Below are 19,535 nucleotides of genomic sequence, written 5' to 3' on the forward strand. Positions count from 1 at the left end.
ACGTCATAGTATAGTATGTCGTCAAAAATCTGTCAAAAAAGTCATAGTATAGTATGTCGTCCAAAATGTGAAAAAAAAGTCATAGTATAGTATGTTGTTCAAAAACGGTCAAAAATGTCATAGTATAGTATGTCGTCCAAAATCATTAAAAAATGTCATAGTATAGTATGTCGTCCAAAATCGGTCAAAAAAGTCATAGTATAGTATGTCGTCCAAAATCGGTCAAAAACGTCATAGTATAGTATGTCGTCAAAAATCTGTCAAAAAAGTCATAGTATAGTATGTCGTCCAAAATGTGACAAAAAAGTCATAGTATAGTATGTCGTCCAAAATCAGTAAAAAATGTCATAGTATAGTATGTCGTCCAAAATCGGTCAAAAATGTCATAGTATAGTATGTCGTCCAAAATGTGACAAAAAAGTCATAGTATAGTATGTTGTTCAAAAACGGTCAAAAATGTCATAGTACAGTATGTCGTCCAAAATCAGTTAAAAATGTCATAGTATAGTATGTCGTCCAAAATCGGTCAAAAAAGTCATAGTATAGTATGTCGTCCAAAATCGGTCAAAAACGTCATAGTATAGTATGTCGTCAAAAATCTGTCAAAAACGTCAGAGTATAGTATGTCCTCAAAAATCTGTCAAAAAAGTCATAGTATAGTATGTCGTCCAAAATCAGTAAAAAATGTCATAGTATAGTATGTCGTCCAAAATGTGACAAAAAAGTCATAGTATAGTATGTCGTCCAAAATCAGTAAAAAATGTCATAGTATAGTATGTCGTCCAAAATCGGTCAAAAAAGTCATAGTATAGTATGTCGTCCAAAATCGATCAAAAAAGTCATAGTATAGTATGTCGTCAAAAATCTGTCAAAAAAGTCATAGTATAGTATGTCGTCCAAAATCAGTAAAAAATGTCATAGTATAGTATGTCATCCAAAATCGGTCAAAAAAGTCATAGTATAGTATGTCGTCCAAAATCGATCAAAAACGTCATAGTATAGTATGTCGTCCAAAATCAGTCAAAAATGTCATAGTATAGTATGTCGTCCAAAATCAGTAAAAAACGTCATAGTATAGTATGTCGTCCAAAATCGGTCAAAAAAGTCATAGTATAGTATGTCGTCCAAAATCGATCAAAAACGTCATAGTATAGTATGTCGTCAAAAATCTGTCAAAAATGTCATAGTATAGTATGTCGTCAAAAATCGGTCAAAAATATCATAGTATAGTATGTTGTCCAAAATTGGTCAAAGAAGTCTTAGTATAGTATGTCGTACAAAATCGGTCAAAAAAGTCATAGTATGTTGTCCAAAAACGTCATAGTATAGTATCCAAAGTCAAAACCCTGTGTTTGAGGATTGCACAGTTTCTTTGTTCCAAACAGTAATTGAACCCTGATCTTCTAGATGAAAGGCATGAGTGTTAACCACTACACCAACCTTGTTGTCCCAAAAGTCATCACATTATCATCCTATAGTATGTCATCCAAAATCACCAAAACAAGTCATAGTATAGTATGTCGTCAAAAATCTGTCAAAAACATCATAGTATAGTATGTCGTCAAAAATCGGTCAAAAAAGTCATAGTATAGTATGTCGTCAAAAATCTATCAAAAAGTCATAGTATAGTATGTCGTCCAAAATCAGTCAAAAATGTCATAGTATAGTATTTCGTCCAAAATCGGTCAAAAATGTCATAGTATAGTAAGTCGTCCAAAATCGGTCAAAAAAGTCATAGTTTAGTAAGTCGTCCAAAATCGGTCAAAAACGTTATAGTATAGTATGTCGTCAAAAATCTGTCAAAAAAGTCATAGTATAGTATGTCGTCCAAAATCAGTCAAAAATGTCATAGTATAGTATGTCGTTCAAAAACGGTCAAAAATGTCATAGTATAGTATGTCGTTCAAAAACTGTCAAAAATGTCATCGTATAGTATGTCGTCAAAAATGTGACAAAAAAGTCATAGTATAGTATGTCGTCCAAAATGTGACAAAAATTCATAGTATAGTATGTCGTCCAAAATCGGTCAAAAAAGTCATAGTTTAGTAAGTCGTCCAAAATGGGACAAAAAAGTCATAGTATAGTATGTCGTCCAAAATCGGTCAAAAAAGTCATAGTTTAGTAAGTCGTCCAAAATCGGTCAAAAACGTCATAGTATAGTATGTCGTCCAAAATCTGTCAAAAACGTCATAGTATAGTATGTCGTCAAAAATCTGTCAAAAAAGTCATAGTATAGTATGTCTTCCAAAATCAGTCAAAAATGTCATAGTATAGTATGTCGTTCAAAAACGGTCAAAAATGTCATAGTATAGTATGTCGTTCAAAAACTGTCAAAAATGTCATAGTATAGTATGTCGTCAAAAATGTGACAAAAAAGTCATAGTATAGTATGTCGTCCAAAATCAGTAAAAAAAGTCATAGTTTAGTAAGTCGTCCAAAATCGGTCAAAAACGTTATAGTATAGTATGTCGTCAAAAATCTGTCAAAAAAGTCATAGTATAGTATGTCGTCCAAAATCAGTCAAAAATGTCATAGTATAGTATGTCGTTCAAAAACGGTCAAAAATGTCATAGTATAGTATGTCGTTCAAAAACTGTCAAAAATGTCATCGTATAGTATGTCGTCAAAAATGTGACAAAAAAGTCATAGTATAGTATGTCGTCCAAAATGTGACAAAAATTCATAGTATAGTATGTCGTCCAAAATCGGTCAAAAAAGTCATAGTTTAGTAAGTCGTCCAAAATGGGACAAAAAAGTCATAGTATAGTATGTCGTCCAAAATCGGTCAAAAAAGTCATAGTATAGTATGTCGTCCAAAATCGGTCAAAAAAGTCATAGTTTAGTAAGTCGTCCAAAATCGGTCAAAAACGTCATAGTATAGTATGTCGTCCAAAATCTGTCAAAAACGTCATAGTATAGTATGTCGTCAAAAATCTGTCAAAAAAGTCATAGTATAGTATGTCTTCCAAAATCAGTCAAAAATGTCATAGTATAGTATGTCGTTCAAAAACGGTCAAAAATGTCATAGTATAGTATGTCGTTCAAAAACTGTCAAAAATGTCATAGTATAGTATGTCGTCAAAAATGTGACAAAAAAGTCATAGTATAGTATGTCGTCCAAAATCAGTAAAAAAAGTCATAGTTTAGTAAGTCGTCCAAAATCGGTCAAAAACGTTATAGTATAGTATGTCGTCAAAAATCTGTCAAAAAAGTCATAGTATAGTATGTCGTCCAAAATCAGTCAAAAATGTCATAGTATAGTATGTCGTTCAAAAACGGTCAAAAATGTCATAGTATAGTATGTCGTTCAAAAACTGTCAAAAATGTCATCGTATAGTATGTCGTCAAAAATGTGACAAAAAAGTCATAGTATAGTATGTCGTCCAAAATGTGACAAAAATTCATAGTATAGTATGTCGTCCAAAATCGGTCAAAAAAGTCATAGTTTAGTAAGTCGTCCAAAATGGGACAAAAAAGTCATAGTATAGTATGTCGTCCAAAATCGGTCAAAAAAGTCATAGTTTAGTAAGTCGTCCAAAATCGGTCAAAAACGTCATAGTATAGTATGTCGTCCAAAATCTGTCAAAAACGTCATAGTATAGTATGTCGTCAAAAATCTGTCAAAAAAGTCATAGTATAGTATGTCGTCCAAAATCAGTCAAAAATGTCATAGTATAGTATGTCGTCCAAAATCAGTCAAAAATGTCATAGTATAAAGTATGTCGTTCAAAAACGGTCAAAAATGTCATAGTATAGTATGTCGTTCAAAAACTGTCAAAAATGTCATAGTATAGTATGTCGTCAAAAATGTGACAAAAAAGTCATAGTATAGTATGTCGTCCAAAATGTGACAAAAATTCATAGTATAGTATGTCGTCCAAAATCGGTCAAAAAAGTCATAGTTTAGTAAGTCGTCCAAAATGGGACAAAAAAGTCATAGTATAGTATGTCGTCCAAAATCGGTCAAAAAAGTCATAGTTTAGTAAGTCGTCCAAAATCGGTCAAAAACGTCAAAGTATAGTATGTCGTCCAAAATCTGTCAAAAACGTCATAGTATAGTATGTCGTCAAAAATCTGTCAAAAAAGTCATAGTATAGTATGTCGTCCAAAATCAGTCAAAAATGTCATAGTATAAAGTATGTCGTTCAAAAACGGTCAAAAATGTCATAGTATAGTATGTCGTTCAAAAACTGTCAAAAATGTCATAGTATAGTATGTCGTCAAAAATGTGACAAAAAAGTCATAGTATAGTATGTCGTCCAAAATCAGTAAAAAATGTCATAGTATAGTATGTCGTCCAAAATGTGACAAAAATTCATAGTATAGTATGTCGTCCAAAATCGGTCAAAAAAGTCATAGTTTAGTAAGTCGTCCAAAATGGGACAAAAAAGTCATAGTATAGTATGTCGTCCAAAATCGGTCAAAAAAGTCATAGTTTAGTAAGTCGTCCAAAATCGGTCAAAAACGTCATAGTATAGTATGTCGTCAAAAATCTGTCAAAAAAGTCATAGTATAGTATGTCGTCCAAAATCAGTCAAAAATGTCATAGTATAGTATGTCGTTCAAAAACTGTCAAAAATGTCATAGTATAGTATGTCGTCAAAAATGTGACAAAAAAGTCATAGTATAGTATGTCGTCCAAAATCAGTAAAAAATGACATAGTATAGTATGTCGTCCAAAATGTGACAAAAATTCATAGTATAGTATGTCGTCCAAAATCGGTCAAAAAAGTCATAGTTTAGTAAGTCGTCCAAAATGGGACAAAAAAGTCATAGTATAGTATGTCGTCCAAAATCGGTCAAAAAAGTCATAGTTTAGTAAGTCGTCCAAAATGGGACAAAAAAGTCATAGTATAGTATGTCGTCCAAAATCGGTCAAAAAAGTCATAGTTTAGTAAGTCGTCCAAAATCGGTCAAAAACATCATAGTATAGTATGTCGTTCTAAATCGGTCAAAAAGTCATAGTATAGTATGTCTAGAATTTCGCCTCACTAAAATAAAAGTATCACTGTGGGATGTCGGTGTAAAAGGTTACAAGGGAAATGGTGGAATTTTGCACAACTTTCTAAGCTTTGGTAACTCATCACTGCTTTTGTGGCCTATTTAATCCTCCACTAAGTCAAGAATAAAAAGTAATCCAGTGAGGATCAGTGCTGCACATTCGTCTGAAGAGGATAAATACTGTAGTTTAAAAAGAAGAATGAATGGACGATTGCATTCAATTATTCTGATCTCTTTAGGAGGATTTTTTTTAATAAGTTAGACTTTTTTTTTTTACCATGTGAAAAAGTAAGACTTATGAGATTTTGTCGTTTTAACCAAACAGCCTTAAAAAACAAGAAACACAGACCTTTGGAAACAATGACACAGTCACACTCCACAGTATCCACAGCTCAAATTCAGCTGTGAAAAGTGCTACTAACACTCACTCAGTCTCACTTTCCCTTATCTTCTGTCTAATTAAAGAACATCCTGCACTGGCTTGACACCTTGTTAGCAGTACCTTTAGAAACTAAGCAACACCTCGACGCCTTCTGTTTACACTGGTACATAAAATAGTCATGTACATAAGTTTTTATCTGTGGTAGATCTGTAGGAAAGTTTCAAATCAGTGAATATTGATCATTGTCATAATAAATGTAAAAATTTTGCAGAAAATATATTTACATTCAAAGTGATTACATGTGTTATACTGTACCTCAAATTGTGTTTGTACAATTCATATACACTATACTATATGGATGTAGATTGAAGCAATTGCTGAAGGTTATTTCATGATATTGTCATTGTATTATTGCCTGGGCTTCATCTTAGAAATATTTTTATTTGCACACAAACCAATTAGTGTTAGTGAATTCAACCTCTGCATTTAAACCAGGAGCAGGAGCAGGAGCAGGAGCTGTCCTGGGTTTTGAACTCTTGACCCCCCGTTACAGGCCCAATTCACCTCCACTTGGCCGTGGGCTGCCCATCTCTGCCCAACATACATGCATTACAGTTTATAATCTGTGATGGTCAGACAAAAACAAGACTCACAGCTAGATTTCAAAAACAACAGTTTTTATTGGCCAATTTACAGAAAGTGCTGTAGTGACCATTCCAAAGAAAAACAGACCAAAAAGTCCAGAGGGAAAAAAAGAGAAACCTTAAAAAAAAGAGAAAAAAGAAAAACAACTACATTTGTTTTCCATGTTAATTTCACCGCCTTCTTCTTCTAAAACGAACATCAGGACAACATTAGGACTTGGGCCGCTGCAAAATCCACCAGCGGGTGTGGGTGGAGGGGTGAGTGGGAGGATGGGGAGTGAGGAAAACTCTTAAACATCATATGAGATCTTTACATGAACACAGAGCTACAGGATACACACATACACACATACACACATACACACACATACAGTCACTTCCCCAACGACAGCAGTCAAATGTGAAGAGCAGAAAACGCCAAACCTCAGTTTATCAGTGGACAACTGAACCATCAACCACTTGTTTTCTGTCCTTTATGGACTCTGTGCAGTCAAACGGTGCACACAGATTGGATTAAGGATTAAGGATGGCCATGACTACAAATTAACGCCTGTCCACTTCAAGGTGGAAAAAGAAGAAAAACGAACCTCCCCCGACTGGGTTTTCTAATTTTGTCAAAAGTGACACTGCCAAAAGCCCTCACTCCTCTTTCTCTGATTTAATGCTAAAAGTTGCACCAGGCAACTTCACAAGCCAGTGGCCCCCGAGTGTCTCTAATGAAGTGGGATTTATGGAATGTGACTTCATTCCTTGGAACCACATTTCTTCCATTAATACCGCATTTCATTCAGTGGGAAAGTTTCTTGCAGGTGAGATGCAATAACACTCCTCCACTGAGTTCTAGGAGTTCAACTTGGTAAGAAATGAGTGAAGTTGCATTTTAAACTTCTCAGTTTAAATGAGTTAAATCCACTTCCTCACAGATTCTGAAACTCTTTTCAGTATACACTGATGTTATTAGATTATTTATAGATTATGTTCATGAAAGTACATGCTGGTGCTTTATCTTAAATTAAAGTTCCAGTGTGTGACATTTAGCAGGGTTTATTGGCAGAATTTGAATGAATAGTGACAGTGTATGAAGGTTTTGTTGCCTTGGATATTTTCTTTTCTTTCAGGTCCCTCCACAGCAGATCACAGCCACACAACCTTCCCATTTATTCGGGCTTGGGACCGGCACAAGGAGCACACTGGATGTGGTCCCGTGGTGGGTGGGGTCAATTTAGAGTGTCCAATCAACAATGAGCAAATGGGAATTGGGTAATAGACTCAGGGGTACCCCAGGCCTTGACCTGGCAGGAACTCAAACTGGCAACCCTCCGGTTGCCATGTGTCCTTTCTGCTTGGCCATAGGCTGACCACTTTCGATGCCCAGAAATAAACCTTTGATATGCACTTGAAGCCAGGGCCTTGCTTTATAGAGGCAGCCATCTTGTGCCACCATGTCTCTACAGCAGGCCCAAACGACAGTGAGCATTTTGAGTTTTGAAGTGGACACAAACAAGCATAAACCAATGAAGAGAGAGTGGGCGGGTGTCTACAGTGTTTCAAAGGGGGATTAAACCTGAAGATTCACGTATACACCTCATCTGCTGACCAACAACTGGACACGACTGTGAAGGCCGGGGTCAGTTTCCTGACCTGCTTTGTTACAATCTGCAGTCTCACCAATAGATGGCACTAATTCTTACACAGTGGACCTTTATCACAATTCTACGTCAGCGAATGACAAACAAGAAACACATTAAGTATGCAACATAAATGATTATGATAATAATTTTGATATATCCTTAAATGTTAAATATGAGCAGATACTTGTTTACACATCATCTCTGTGTTTTTTTGATCTGTTTTGGTCTCAACCAACTCAACCAACTCCTGAGAAACGACACAGGGCTCTTTAGTTACGTACACGAGCCGTTAATCACAGAGGGCCATCAATCGCCATCATGTCTAGTTATTTATTTATTTATTTAACCAAAAAAGACTTTGGTAAACACGCTGTAAACGTGTTTGTCGTATTGGGGGGAACATGATACTTCCCTGTGCTGTTCGGGTTATTGTGACCTTTCACATTACATTGAATCATTTTATACCTTCTTAATATAACACTTTGATCAGAGCTTAAAATCTCTTGGTTTACACACTTCATTGACTATGCATTATAGTTACATATAATTACATTTTAAACTAATCTTTTATTTTTAATATTGTTTTTACATTTAATGTTTTTTTTATTATTATATTCCTTATTCCAGAGTCAGACATGCACTCTTGTAGCTGTTATTAAAGATGTCATTATAATGTTCTGCTCACAACATAACTCAGTCATACAAACAACAAACATGTATGTTATATATGTTCAAGGGGAAAATGCTGTGATCACATTTTAAATGTGAAATATCACATTAAAGGTTTTACCTTTGAAATCCAAGACGACATCAGCTCAGACTCAGCAGCAAAGCTGAACTGAGCCCTGAACATGACTGCGTTCCTAAAGCTGCTTCTTCTCCTGAAATGATCTCATGGGGCTGTATGTGGATCTTTCCTGGACCTTCTCCTGCCATAAACTGGACTACTAACCTCTGATCTGGACTCCTTTAGTTTTGTATACATCTGATCTCCTGCTGCATTTGTTTCCAAGTTTACTGAAAAGCATTTTCTCTGCCATGAATTCCAGGAAAGAGTTCATGTCAGAAAACAGCTTTAGTCCCTAGAAATGACCACTTTTGAGAACCCTATTTTGATAAATAAAATTGGCTAGTTTGTTAATACCCTAACGTCTAGTTAAATTATTCATGCGTAGTAAATTTAGGAGCTATGCTTTGGGGAGGGCAGTGGCATTTGGTCAAATTTGATAGTGAACTCCCTTAAAGTGCCTCTGCCACACTTTGAATGGGCTGTTTATGGGTTAAGACTTCTGGTTAGAAGTAGGTTTAAGTCAGGGTCATGTGAGGATTAGTGTGAGTATGTAGTTCTGATGGTTAAGAAGCTAACTGCTGGGAATGCAATATGTCTGCGAGTGCCCTCACTAAGAATCCTGTACAAGTACGTGTGTGTGTGTATTCTAAAACCTTTTCTGGCATAAACACTGACCTTGTCAGGACCAGTAGTCCGCATGGAGACCAAAACCTGTTCCTAATGAGGCAGGACCTCATTTCTGAGGAACTGGTCAAGTTTAAGGCTAAGATTTGGATTGTGGTTAGTCAGGATTGAGCAGTAAGTGGTTATGGTCAGGGTCAGGGATAATGCTTTGTTTAGTCTGAGGTCAATGCAGTGTCCTCAGAAGAATAGTTCTGACCTTTATGACAACTATTAAAAAGTACAGCTTTCTTTCTCTCTTCCATGTCTCGACTGCAGCTGCTACCGTGTCAGTGGCACATTCAGCTGGAATGATTTGAACACACAGAGCGGAGACTGGAGGGTCAGTTCTGCAGAGACTCCTGCAGAGACTCCTGCAGAGACTCCTGCAGAGACTCCTGCCGGCTCAGGGTTTGGGGGTGTGTACATACATATATGAGGAGGAGAGTCTCTGGGTGGAGGAAGGGAGTGGGAGGGAGGCTCACACGTTATACTCAGTATTTACAAGAAAGGAGCATATAAAAATGTACAAGGAGACTCCTGTCGTCTCCAAATACTCAGAACTCAGTTCAATATGACCTGTGACAGCACACCCATTATCTTTTTTTGTTTTTTTTGAGTACCATTGAAAATATGCTATTTCTGTAAAATCACCTGGCTTTGCCACATAGGCTGGAATAAAGACTGATAAATAATATGAAGTATACAAACCAAAAAATAGTCATGTTTCTCTTCTTTTCTTAAATAAAGACTATTTTGCATTAATGGGACATCAGAAATGTCACTGGGATCTAAAACATTAGCTTTGATTGACAAGAGGGATTCGACTGTTTTAGCAGTGGTGGAGACAGTAAGAGAAATTTGGCGAGCTGTCCCTTTAAGAAGGATGAGCGTCCTTTGATTGATGAGCAGTTGTAGAGTCGCGTCCTTTGTGATCGGCTGTATAAAATGGGGAGGCTTTGTGTGTGTGTGTGTGTGTGTGTGTGTGTGTGTGTGAGACGAGGCTATGGATAAATCATTGCAATCTGTGTGCGTGTGCACACGCGTGTATGTGTGTGTGTGAGTGTAAAGAGAGAGAGATCTCATTTTTAGATCATCACCATTTTATAAAGTCATTTTTATAAAGTTTGTTTTAACCTTCTGATTTAAGGTTAGTGTTTGTGATGTTGCTGTTGCAGAATGACTGTGTTTTTATGTTTGTGTGTGTGTGGGAGACACTGCATGTGTGTGTGTGTGTGTGTTTCAATAACATATTGTTTTTTTGTCCCAGTTTAGGCCCTTCCTGCTTGAGCGTTGCATCCTGGGTAACTGGACGTCCACATCTTCCTCACTGTCATCCGACTCAGCACTGGTGATGTCATCGTCTTCCTCGTCTTCTTCCTCCTCCTCTTCACTGTCGTCCTCTTCCTCCTCATCCTCCTCGCTGGCCTCGTCCTCCTCTGCAGCCTGGGGCTCCTCAAGGTTCTGTGGTGAGAAATATTATGTTACAGGAAATTCAGAAAGAGTCACCGCAGCGCTGCTACATAATCATATCCTTCATGATAATATTATTATTATTATTATTGTTATCATTATTAATAACAATAATAATAATATTATCGTGAAGGATATGACAATGTAACAATTATTATAAATGTATATGTGACAAAACACAAACATGTCATTTAACAATATAAACTGTAGCTGTGACTTGGGATCAAAGTGTGCTATTTAATATCATTTATGGAGCCATTGCTATAACTGTTGTTAGGAGATCATGTTATTGTACAGAGCGAGTTTCAAGGTTGGCTCCAATGAGTAAGAAAACGTTCATGTTTCATAATTATTTAATATCGTCAAGAAATATCGATATTGCAAAATTCCCTAGAATATTTAGATTTTACAACTTTAAGCTGATATCGCCCAGTATCACCCTCTTCACGTCCTATAAGCCTCCGGTGTTCTCCTCAGACTCCTTTCATCCTCCTACCTCCATTGGGTTGACGGTGATCGTGAGAGCTGAGTCTTTCCAGGTCATGTCCGTCTCTCTGGTCATCTCGACCTGCTTGTCATCCTGTTGGTGGTTCAGGTGAATGCGGTAGATGCCCAGCACCACAACTACCACCAGGGCGGCGATACACATCACGATAACCACTGTGGTGGCACTTGGTACACCTGGACATTAGAGGAGATGGGAAGGTGAGAAAAACAGAAAGGATACGTCTCTGTGTCAAGACCTGGTAGTTTGAAGATGGTGTGATTTTAAATATCAGTATCTCGCTCTCTCTCTTGAACGCAATGTTCAGGTAATAACTAACTAACTAACTAACTAACTAACTAACTAACTAACTGCGGACCTAGACATTGATGAGCTTTAAAACAGCAAATCAAGTGAAAAGTCCAGCTATTAAAAGAGAAATATTCACCAAAAACCCAAGGATCATTATTTTGTCACTATTATTGTGTTTTCGTGAAATCATCTTTGTTATTGTCAGTTTGACCCAATAAAAACGTCAAATCACTGTCTTGGAACATGAGGCTAAACGTGCTCAGGGACCACGTCCATGTTTCAACAGCTCCAGACACAGAATGATGCCATTAATGGCTGAATGGATGTTCTGGTGACAGCTCGTATATGTATATATTCTTAATCATGTGTTTGTGCTCTGTTGACGGTCGGCCTCTTAGTACATAATTCCACCACTTTGCTCGTATCCTGAGATAATGGTGTTTTTCTCTGGTGATTTTCTGTTATTACGGTTCTCTGCTCTCTTTGACATCGATTGCCTTTTCTAACAGGATATTGATTTCCTCCAAACGTTTCCTCTTTAATGATTTCGTATGAGAGGCCATTTGAACCTTTCCATAAGATGGGTCCGTGTTGGTAATGGTGATCTTTAGGGTTCAGTTTTAAATGTGACGTGCTTAGTTTCAGACAATCTTTACTGACTGGAAAATGGAAACCACACATAATATTTTTCTGGTTCCCTCATTTGGTAAGTTTGTGTCACTTAGTTCATTCCCAACTAAGATTTCTGACACGGATTTCATGTTCCATGTTTTCAATGAGAGAGAGAGTATCCAAGTTTCAAGCTGGGACCTGGAACGAGACATACAATACAAGCACAACCACACTTCAAAAACAAGGACTATCCCTTTAATCACTGAAATCTTCAAATGTTCAGTTTGTTAACCCAAGAATGACTGAACCACAACCAGCACTGATTAAGGGAAATGTTAGTGTAATGAAAGTCTTGTGCTGATGAATCTAAAAAGCAATTTTTGTACCTTTTTGAAAGTCGGCCCAGTTTGGCTGTCAGTTCTCTGAAGACGGACACTTTAGTAGAGTTAGCATCCAAGATTTAGTCATTTATGCAACTCACAATGACATGTGGATTATTTCTGTATAGCTGTACAAAAAGACTTTCAATTTGATTTAAATGTGTATGGCGATGTATTACTGCCACTCTTTCACATAAAGTTTATTGTAAAATCTGATACTTACATAATACGTTTCATGTTATAAAGTCATTGTGAAAATATGATAATGTTCACATTATAACCTGAAAACGATTCAAATTGTGATACTTTTTTAAGTAAAAAGTTGTATGTTGTAATGTGAAAAGTTTACCATAAAACAGGTCAAGAACTTGAGCAAATGACCTCATTGTACTTTGGGTCATAACTGATTCTGAATGCAGCTGAGCTGGTGAAACATTAATCTATGGAGCCTTCCATGATGCTTCCTTCCATATGGCCTCATGCATTTACATTTAAAATCCCTCTTAGTGTCCGCCTACTTAATGTTTCATCCTGCCCTACACAGAATGGATGATTAAAACACACAAAACATCCAGACATGAACACCTTTGTCCAGTTAACCCAATCAATGGGGAGCAATGGTGATTGGGTACATTATTCAGCCCTTGACCTGTTGGAATTTGAACTGGCAACCCTCTGGTTACAAGCCCAGTCCGTGTGTGTTATTATATAACCCATATGGGTCCCAATTGGGTTTGTTGGTGGTTGGTGGTTTCCATGGTGGTCCACCCGTGTTTGTCCACATGGTCTTCCCAGTGGGACCCATGTTACTGAAATCTTATTGGAGCCTGGAAAGGGTATTAAGCAGGCATGGATTTGAAGTAGGCAAACACTAGTAGGAAACCGCTGACAAATCCGTTTTGGATCCATATTGTCAGCCCTATTATAACCCATATGGGCCCACATGAACATGCTGGCTTGGAACACTGTTGTTAAAATCACAATTTCATCCACCATGCTCAGTAATGGTAGAATCTCATCATGTCTTAACCCAAGCATGAAGTATAACTTAATAGAATCCTGTAAATGAGCCATATTCATGAATGAATCGCTTATCTCCAGCTGTTCCCCCAGAGAGTCATGGAATGCATCACCTTTTAAAACAGACTTTCACATTATGTGAAAAGTATTACAATTTGACAACACATTAGTAGCACATTAAAACATCACTGATATATGTTTAGTTTTTGCTGGAGTGGCAGCCATGAATGTGTCATTAACGCTTTTTAGTTCATAACTGAAACATACTCAAGGATTTGTCTTGATCTCCAAACATTGGAATAAAAACCGCTTCTGTGTGACCGACCTCTCTTCACTAGTCTCTGCCTGTGTGTGTGTGTGTGTGTGTGTGTGTGTGTGTGCATGCTCTAAAAGAGAGGCTGCACAAAGCTTCAGGCTGAGGAAGATTAAAGGCTGTAGATTTAGTGTGAAAATCTAGAGAACTAGACTAAATCAAATGATCATCTGAAGTCCCCTATGAATCACACTCTCATTTCAACACACACACACACACTCAACATACATTGTGTTATGATCTAAAAACATTGACACAAAAACTTCATGACTTAATCTTAATTGTTTATTGTGCTCTGCTGACTTATTTTACTCTCCATCTCACACACACACTCACACACACACACACACACACACACACACACCTACCCCAACTCTCTGAGCTGTTAACAGCACTAGTCACTGAACTCCCCAGGACTGTAAGTAGGATCCATTAGAGCCTGATGAATTATTAAATGTGGTGTGGTTGAAATGTAAGACGTCTCTTCTTCTCATCGTGGTCTCTTTGCTTCACAGAGGGAAGAAATACATGTACTGCAAACTGGCTGAGAGCAGCTACACTATCTTTGTCTTGACCAGTCTTTTGGACCATGCTTTAGCCCGTGTACTTCCTGTTTTTGACCGATCAATTAGAATGTTCCCATTGTATTTTGTAGGACTCTACCCACTGATGATGTCACAAATAATATCAAACCTTCTATCTCTTATACTGGGCAAACTATACAAAATGACATGTATTTGGACAAAATGTGGCATTTTGTGCAGAATCTGACATCAGATTAAGTTACTAAGTAATCCAGATCTGATCCAGATTACAGATTTTAAATGAAACATGGTTCAGTCCCATTTAACAAGTTCAGATTACAGCAGCATTTTAACAGAGTTCATTTTGTCATGTTAGTCAACAGCAGAGGTGGAAAGAGAACTGAAGTAAAAGTACAAGCACAACCTAAGCACAAGTAACAGTACTCGTCTAAAAATGTACTCAAGTGTAAAGTAAAAAGTAGCTTGTTTAAAATGTACTCAGAGTAAAAGTTACTTAGTTACTTTTTTAACAAGGTTCTTTCTTGTGTCATGCAAAAAGGACAAGGAAATACAAATCTTACATTCATTGTTTTTCATTTACAAATGAAAGTGTTTACAAAATAAAATATGTAAACATATCAAAATGGGTCAAAAGTCACAAACGCTTTACCTTTCTCTCATACAGATATAATAAAGACCTCAATGTTATATACGTATATACACATACAGATATAATAAAGACCTCAATGTTATATACATATATACACATACAGATATAATAAAGACCTCAATGTTATAAACGTATATACACATACAGATATAATAAAGACCTCAATGTTATATACGTATATACACATACAGATATAATAAAGACCTCAATGTTATAAACGTATATACACATACAGATATAATAAAGACCTCAATGTTATATACATATATACACATACAGATATAATAAAGACCTCAATGTTATATACGTATATACACATACAGATATAATAAAGACCTCAATGTTATATACGTATATACACATACAGATATAATAAAGACCTCAATGTTATATACGTATATACACATACAGATATAATAAAGACCTCAATGTTATATACGTATATACACATACAGATATAATAAAGACCTCAATGTTATATACGTATATACACATACAGATATAATAAAGACCTCAATGTTATATACGTATATACACATACAGATATAATAAAGACCTCAATGTTATATACGTATATACACATACAGATATAATAAAGACCTCAATGTTATATACGTATATACACATACAGATATAATAAAGACCTCAATGTTATATACGTATATACACATACAGATATAATAAAGACCTCAATGTTATATACGTATATACACATACAGATATAATAAAGACCTCAATGTTATATACGTATATACACATACAGATATAATAAAGACCTCAATGTTATATACGTATATACACATACAGATATAATAAAGACCTCAATGTTATATACGTATATACACATACAGATATAATAAAGACCTCAATGTTATATACGTATATACACATACAGATATAATAAAGACCTCAATGTTATATACGTATATACACATACAGATATAATAAAGACCTCAATGTTATATACGTATATACACATACAGATATAATAAAGACCTCAATGTTATATACGTATATACACATACAGATATAATAAAGACCTCAATGTTATATACGTATATACACATACAGATATAATAAAGACCTCAATGTTATATACGTATATACACATACAGATATAATAAAGACCTCAAGGTTATATACGTATATACACATACAGATATAATAAAGACCTCAATGTTATATACGTATATACACATACAGATATAATAAAGACCTCAATGTTATATACGTATATACACATACAGATATAATAAAGATCTCAATGTTATATACGTATATACACATACAGATATAATAAAGACCTCAATGTTATATACGTATATACACATACAGATATATTAAAGACCTCAATGTTATATACGTATATACACATACAGATATAATAAAGATCTCAATGTTATATACGTATATACACATACAGATATAATGAAGACCTCAATGTTATATACGTATATACACATACAGATATAATAAAGACCTCAATGTGCTTTACAGAAAGTGTAAATATGGGATCGGTTCACATTAGTGTAAGCATTTTATATCACTGGAATTATACTCCAGTAACTGCTTATCAAATTCTCTCTTACCTGTCGTCCAAGTGAGAATTATTTATAATCCAGCAAGAACATATAATAGAATAGATAATATGAAATATTATCCATCAAACAGGAAGCACAGAAATCAATCATTGTGTGTTGATGTGTTTCTTACCAGAGCTGTGGCTGGGGTAAAGGCTGTGAATCATGGATGGATGGTGGACCACCTGCATGTACTGAGGCGGGGCCACCAGGTGATTGACATGTCCCTCGGCCTCTGAGCTGTGCAGCACACTCACCTGTGTGGGGAAGAGGCAGCGATGATTTCATTCACACAAATAAAATGCAGCCTCACATTTGAGAGTGTAAAACGAGGCAGTGAGGAACAGGAAAGGGAATGTATTCGTGTCTTTGGGGAACAGTCTCGGCTCAGAACAGGAAGGTGAAGTGTAAGCCAGAATCCACTTGACACCCTTCAAGTTTGAAACTGCATCAAAAGTGAGACGTTTGGTTTCCTCTGAGTAAACAGCAGAGGATGTGGGTGAAAAGAGGTCAGTCCATTCTGGCATTAATCATTCAGTAAGAGCACTATATCCCCGGTGGACTGTATGAAAGAATGAATGAATGAATGAATGAACGGTTCAACGACACATTGTGAATATTACATGGAGATCTGCAGTGAAACTTATAAAGAATGTGCACTACAGTCAAATTGAAACAACTCTGGTTGCTTTTACTGCAGGTTAACATTGGCACAGTTGGCAATAAATCCATGAATGAATCTAATTTTATATCTATAGTATTAGTATATCATATACATATATATATAACTCCTTAGTTAGCGAGTTTCAAAGTGATACGACTAAAAAAGCTGCAGTGTGTAACATTCAGGTGGATTTATCGGGAGAAATGTAATAAACTACCCACAGTTAAGTGTGAATAAGTGTATAATTGCTTTAAAATAAATCATTTTGTTGTTTTTATATATATATACTCTCGGTAAAGACTTGTTAATGGAGGCTGCCATCTTGGCCAGCAGCAGCCAGAGTGTGTATTTAGCTTTAAAGTAAAGACTTAATATGCAAATGAAGAAGAGTGACGTCATCCTTTAAGGTCTGTGAAGGCCACTGTCATTAACTTACACCTTTGTTCTTTAACTGATAGGTTGCCTCATGAAATCTATGTTTTTAGCTTGATTATTATTCTTATTCTTATTTTTGTTTGAATGTAGACAAACATGACTCATTATCTGTAAAAGAATACAGACTCAGTGATGGATGTAAGCCACACACACACATCACTGACCTCCAGGTTTAACTCGTTGCTGGTGTAGCGTCCGTTGAGCTCTGAGCAGGTGAGGCGAAACCTTCTTTCTGTCAGTTGATTGGGCTTCCAGTTATAGTAGCGCACCTGTCTGATCACCTGTTCATACTTGGACATGGAGTCCACACCTGTGGAGAGGTCAGAGGGCAGCAGAGGACAGTTAACCAACAACAACATGACAGAGTTACAGAGCACTCACACACCACAGCTGCTGCTCACAGTGTTTAATATGAAATACATCTGATTTGACACCAACACGTCCATCTGTGTGTGTGTGTGTGTGTGTGTGGGATAAGATGTTTTATTTATCAGAAGATGACGTCTAATGAAGTTTATGGACATGATGTTGTCATGTGGAACAGAAAGGCAGAAAGGTAAGTGAGCGGACGTGCTGATGTGATGCTCTGTCAATGAAGCTGTGGGTCAAATATGAACGTAAGTTAGTGATGATGCACCTTCATAGACCATCGTCTCAGCATGAGTGATAATGCTGCTTTGTTATTTATTGTTACACTCTTTAGACTTTATGGACAAAATACAGGCATTAAAAGAAAGACAAACAGTAATAAACACACATTAATAATACAATCATTTAGTTGACACTAAGTCAGTGTCTGCAGCCTCTGCTATTGTCCCCTCACAACTACTGAAAGACAATGTCAATGTTTTGGATTGATTGGGTTTTAATTGCTAACATTATCTTATCTAAGCAACAACTGCGCGGAAAGGCTTAGTGTGTATGTTTTAGTGGAAGTTGTATGTGAAAGTCTCTCGACAAATGCTTGTACTGCGACGATTCACCTGAAGCCTCCACTACCTACCTAGGAAGTATCTAAGTGTGGTGTTGTTACCATAGTAACCTACCGTATATGGACATGCCAGAGGTGGAGTTTGTGGCGTCGAGGTGTTTTCCGAGCAGAGTGCTTCGCTGCAGTTGGAGAGACTCATGCTCTGGTCTCAGCTCCTCCCCCAGGACCAGGATGTCACAATAGTCCAAGTTATGAATGATCTCCTCCAGCACCCCAGGCCGACGTGCTGCACACACACACACACACACACTCACACTCAAAGCAACTCCAATATACGGCCTTGAATTGTCATGTGACAGTAACGGTTGTGGGAGAAAACCCTTGGACATGTTGAGGAACCATAATTCAACACAACACGCTAGCTCTTACTCCCAGAATGCAATTACCCATCAGCCCTGTGCACACAGACATGACCATTAGCTGCTTTAGTAATACGTCCCCTCAGACTCTTTTCAAGATTAAGACAGATACTGAATGAGGAGTGTCTCTGTGGGGTCGGACCAACGTTTGTTAAAGTGAAGACAACAGGGTCAAAGAAAGTTGTTCCAGAAGAATGTTGTATGAAGAACAGAGCACACTGTCATTTAAACTCAGGTGAGTCAGTAACATCACTCAGAGGCTGCATGTAATTACTCAAAATAAAACAGAGACTGAACAGAATGACCTAAAGTCCTAATAAACAAAAAAGAATTGTCCAACACAGATGTGACAGGTTTACTGGGACCTGTTCACCATGTGCTACATGTTAGGTTCTGTTACAGTCACATCAGTGTATCATACAATACGCAGATGATGTCGCACTGTTGTGACACTAATGAAGCATCTTTTCTTCATCATTATAATAATGCACCTCTATGGGTAACAGGGCTTTGCTTCATCCTGCTCTCAAGTTTGTTTTCCATTAAAATGCATCAGAATTTTAATGCTGCTGAGCAAATATTGTAAGTTATTTCAATAAGATAAGCACTG

The 19,535-nt window shown here is 36.6% G+C and overlaps 1 protein-coding gene across 3 annotated transcripts in view; it reads right to left on the bottom strand.

Annotated features, from left to right (window-relative positions):
• Positions 1 to 6,039: 6,039 nt before the first annotated feature.
• LOC131463035 (calsyntenin-2-like) overlaps positions 6,040 to 19,535 on the bottom strand; it is a 338,191-nt gene continuing 324,695 nt past the window's right edge. For all 3 annotated transcript variants that reach the window (XM_058634680.1, XM_058634679.1, XM_058634681.1), the window contains 5 exons: positions 18,622 to 18,792; positions 17,740 to 17,885; positions 16,610 to 16,733; positions 11,078 to 11,262; positions 6,040 to 10,572 (listed from right to left, as the gene is read on the bottom strand). In XM_058634680.1, the coding sequence (XP_058490663.1) occupies positions 10,351 to 10,572; positions 11,078 to 11,262; positions 16,610 to 16,733; positions 17,740 to 17,885; positions 18,622 to 18,792 (848 nt within the window). In that variant the 3' untranslated portion in view covers positions 6,040 to 10,350. The remainder of the gene's footprint in view (positions 10,573 to 11,077; positions 11,263 to 16,609; positions 16,734 to 17,739; positions 17,886 to 18,621; positions 18,793 to 19,535) is intronic.

Source organism: Solea solea, chromosome 7, assembly GCF_958295425.1.
Source record: "Solea solea chromosome 7, fSolSol10.1, whole genome shotgun sequence".
In the NCBI taxonomy this organism is placed as follows: Eukaryota; Metazoa; Chordata; class Actinopteri; order Pleuronectiformes; family Soleidae; genus Solea; species Solea solea.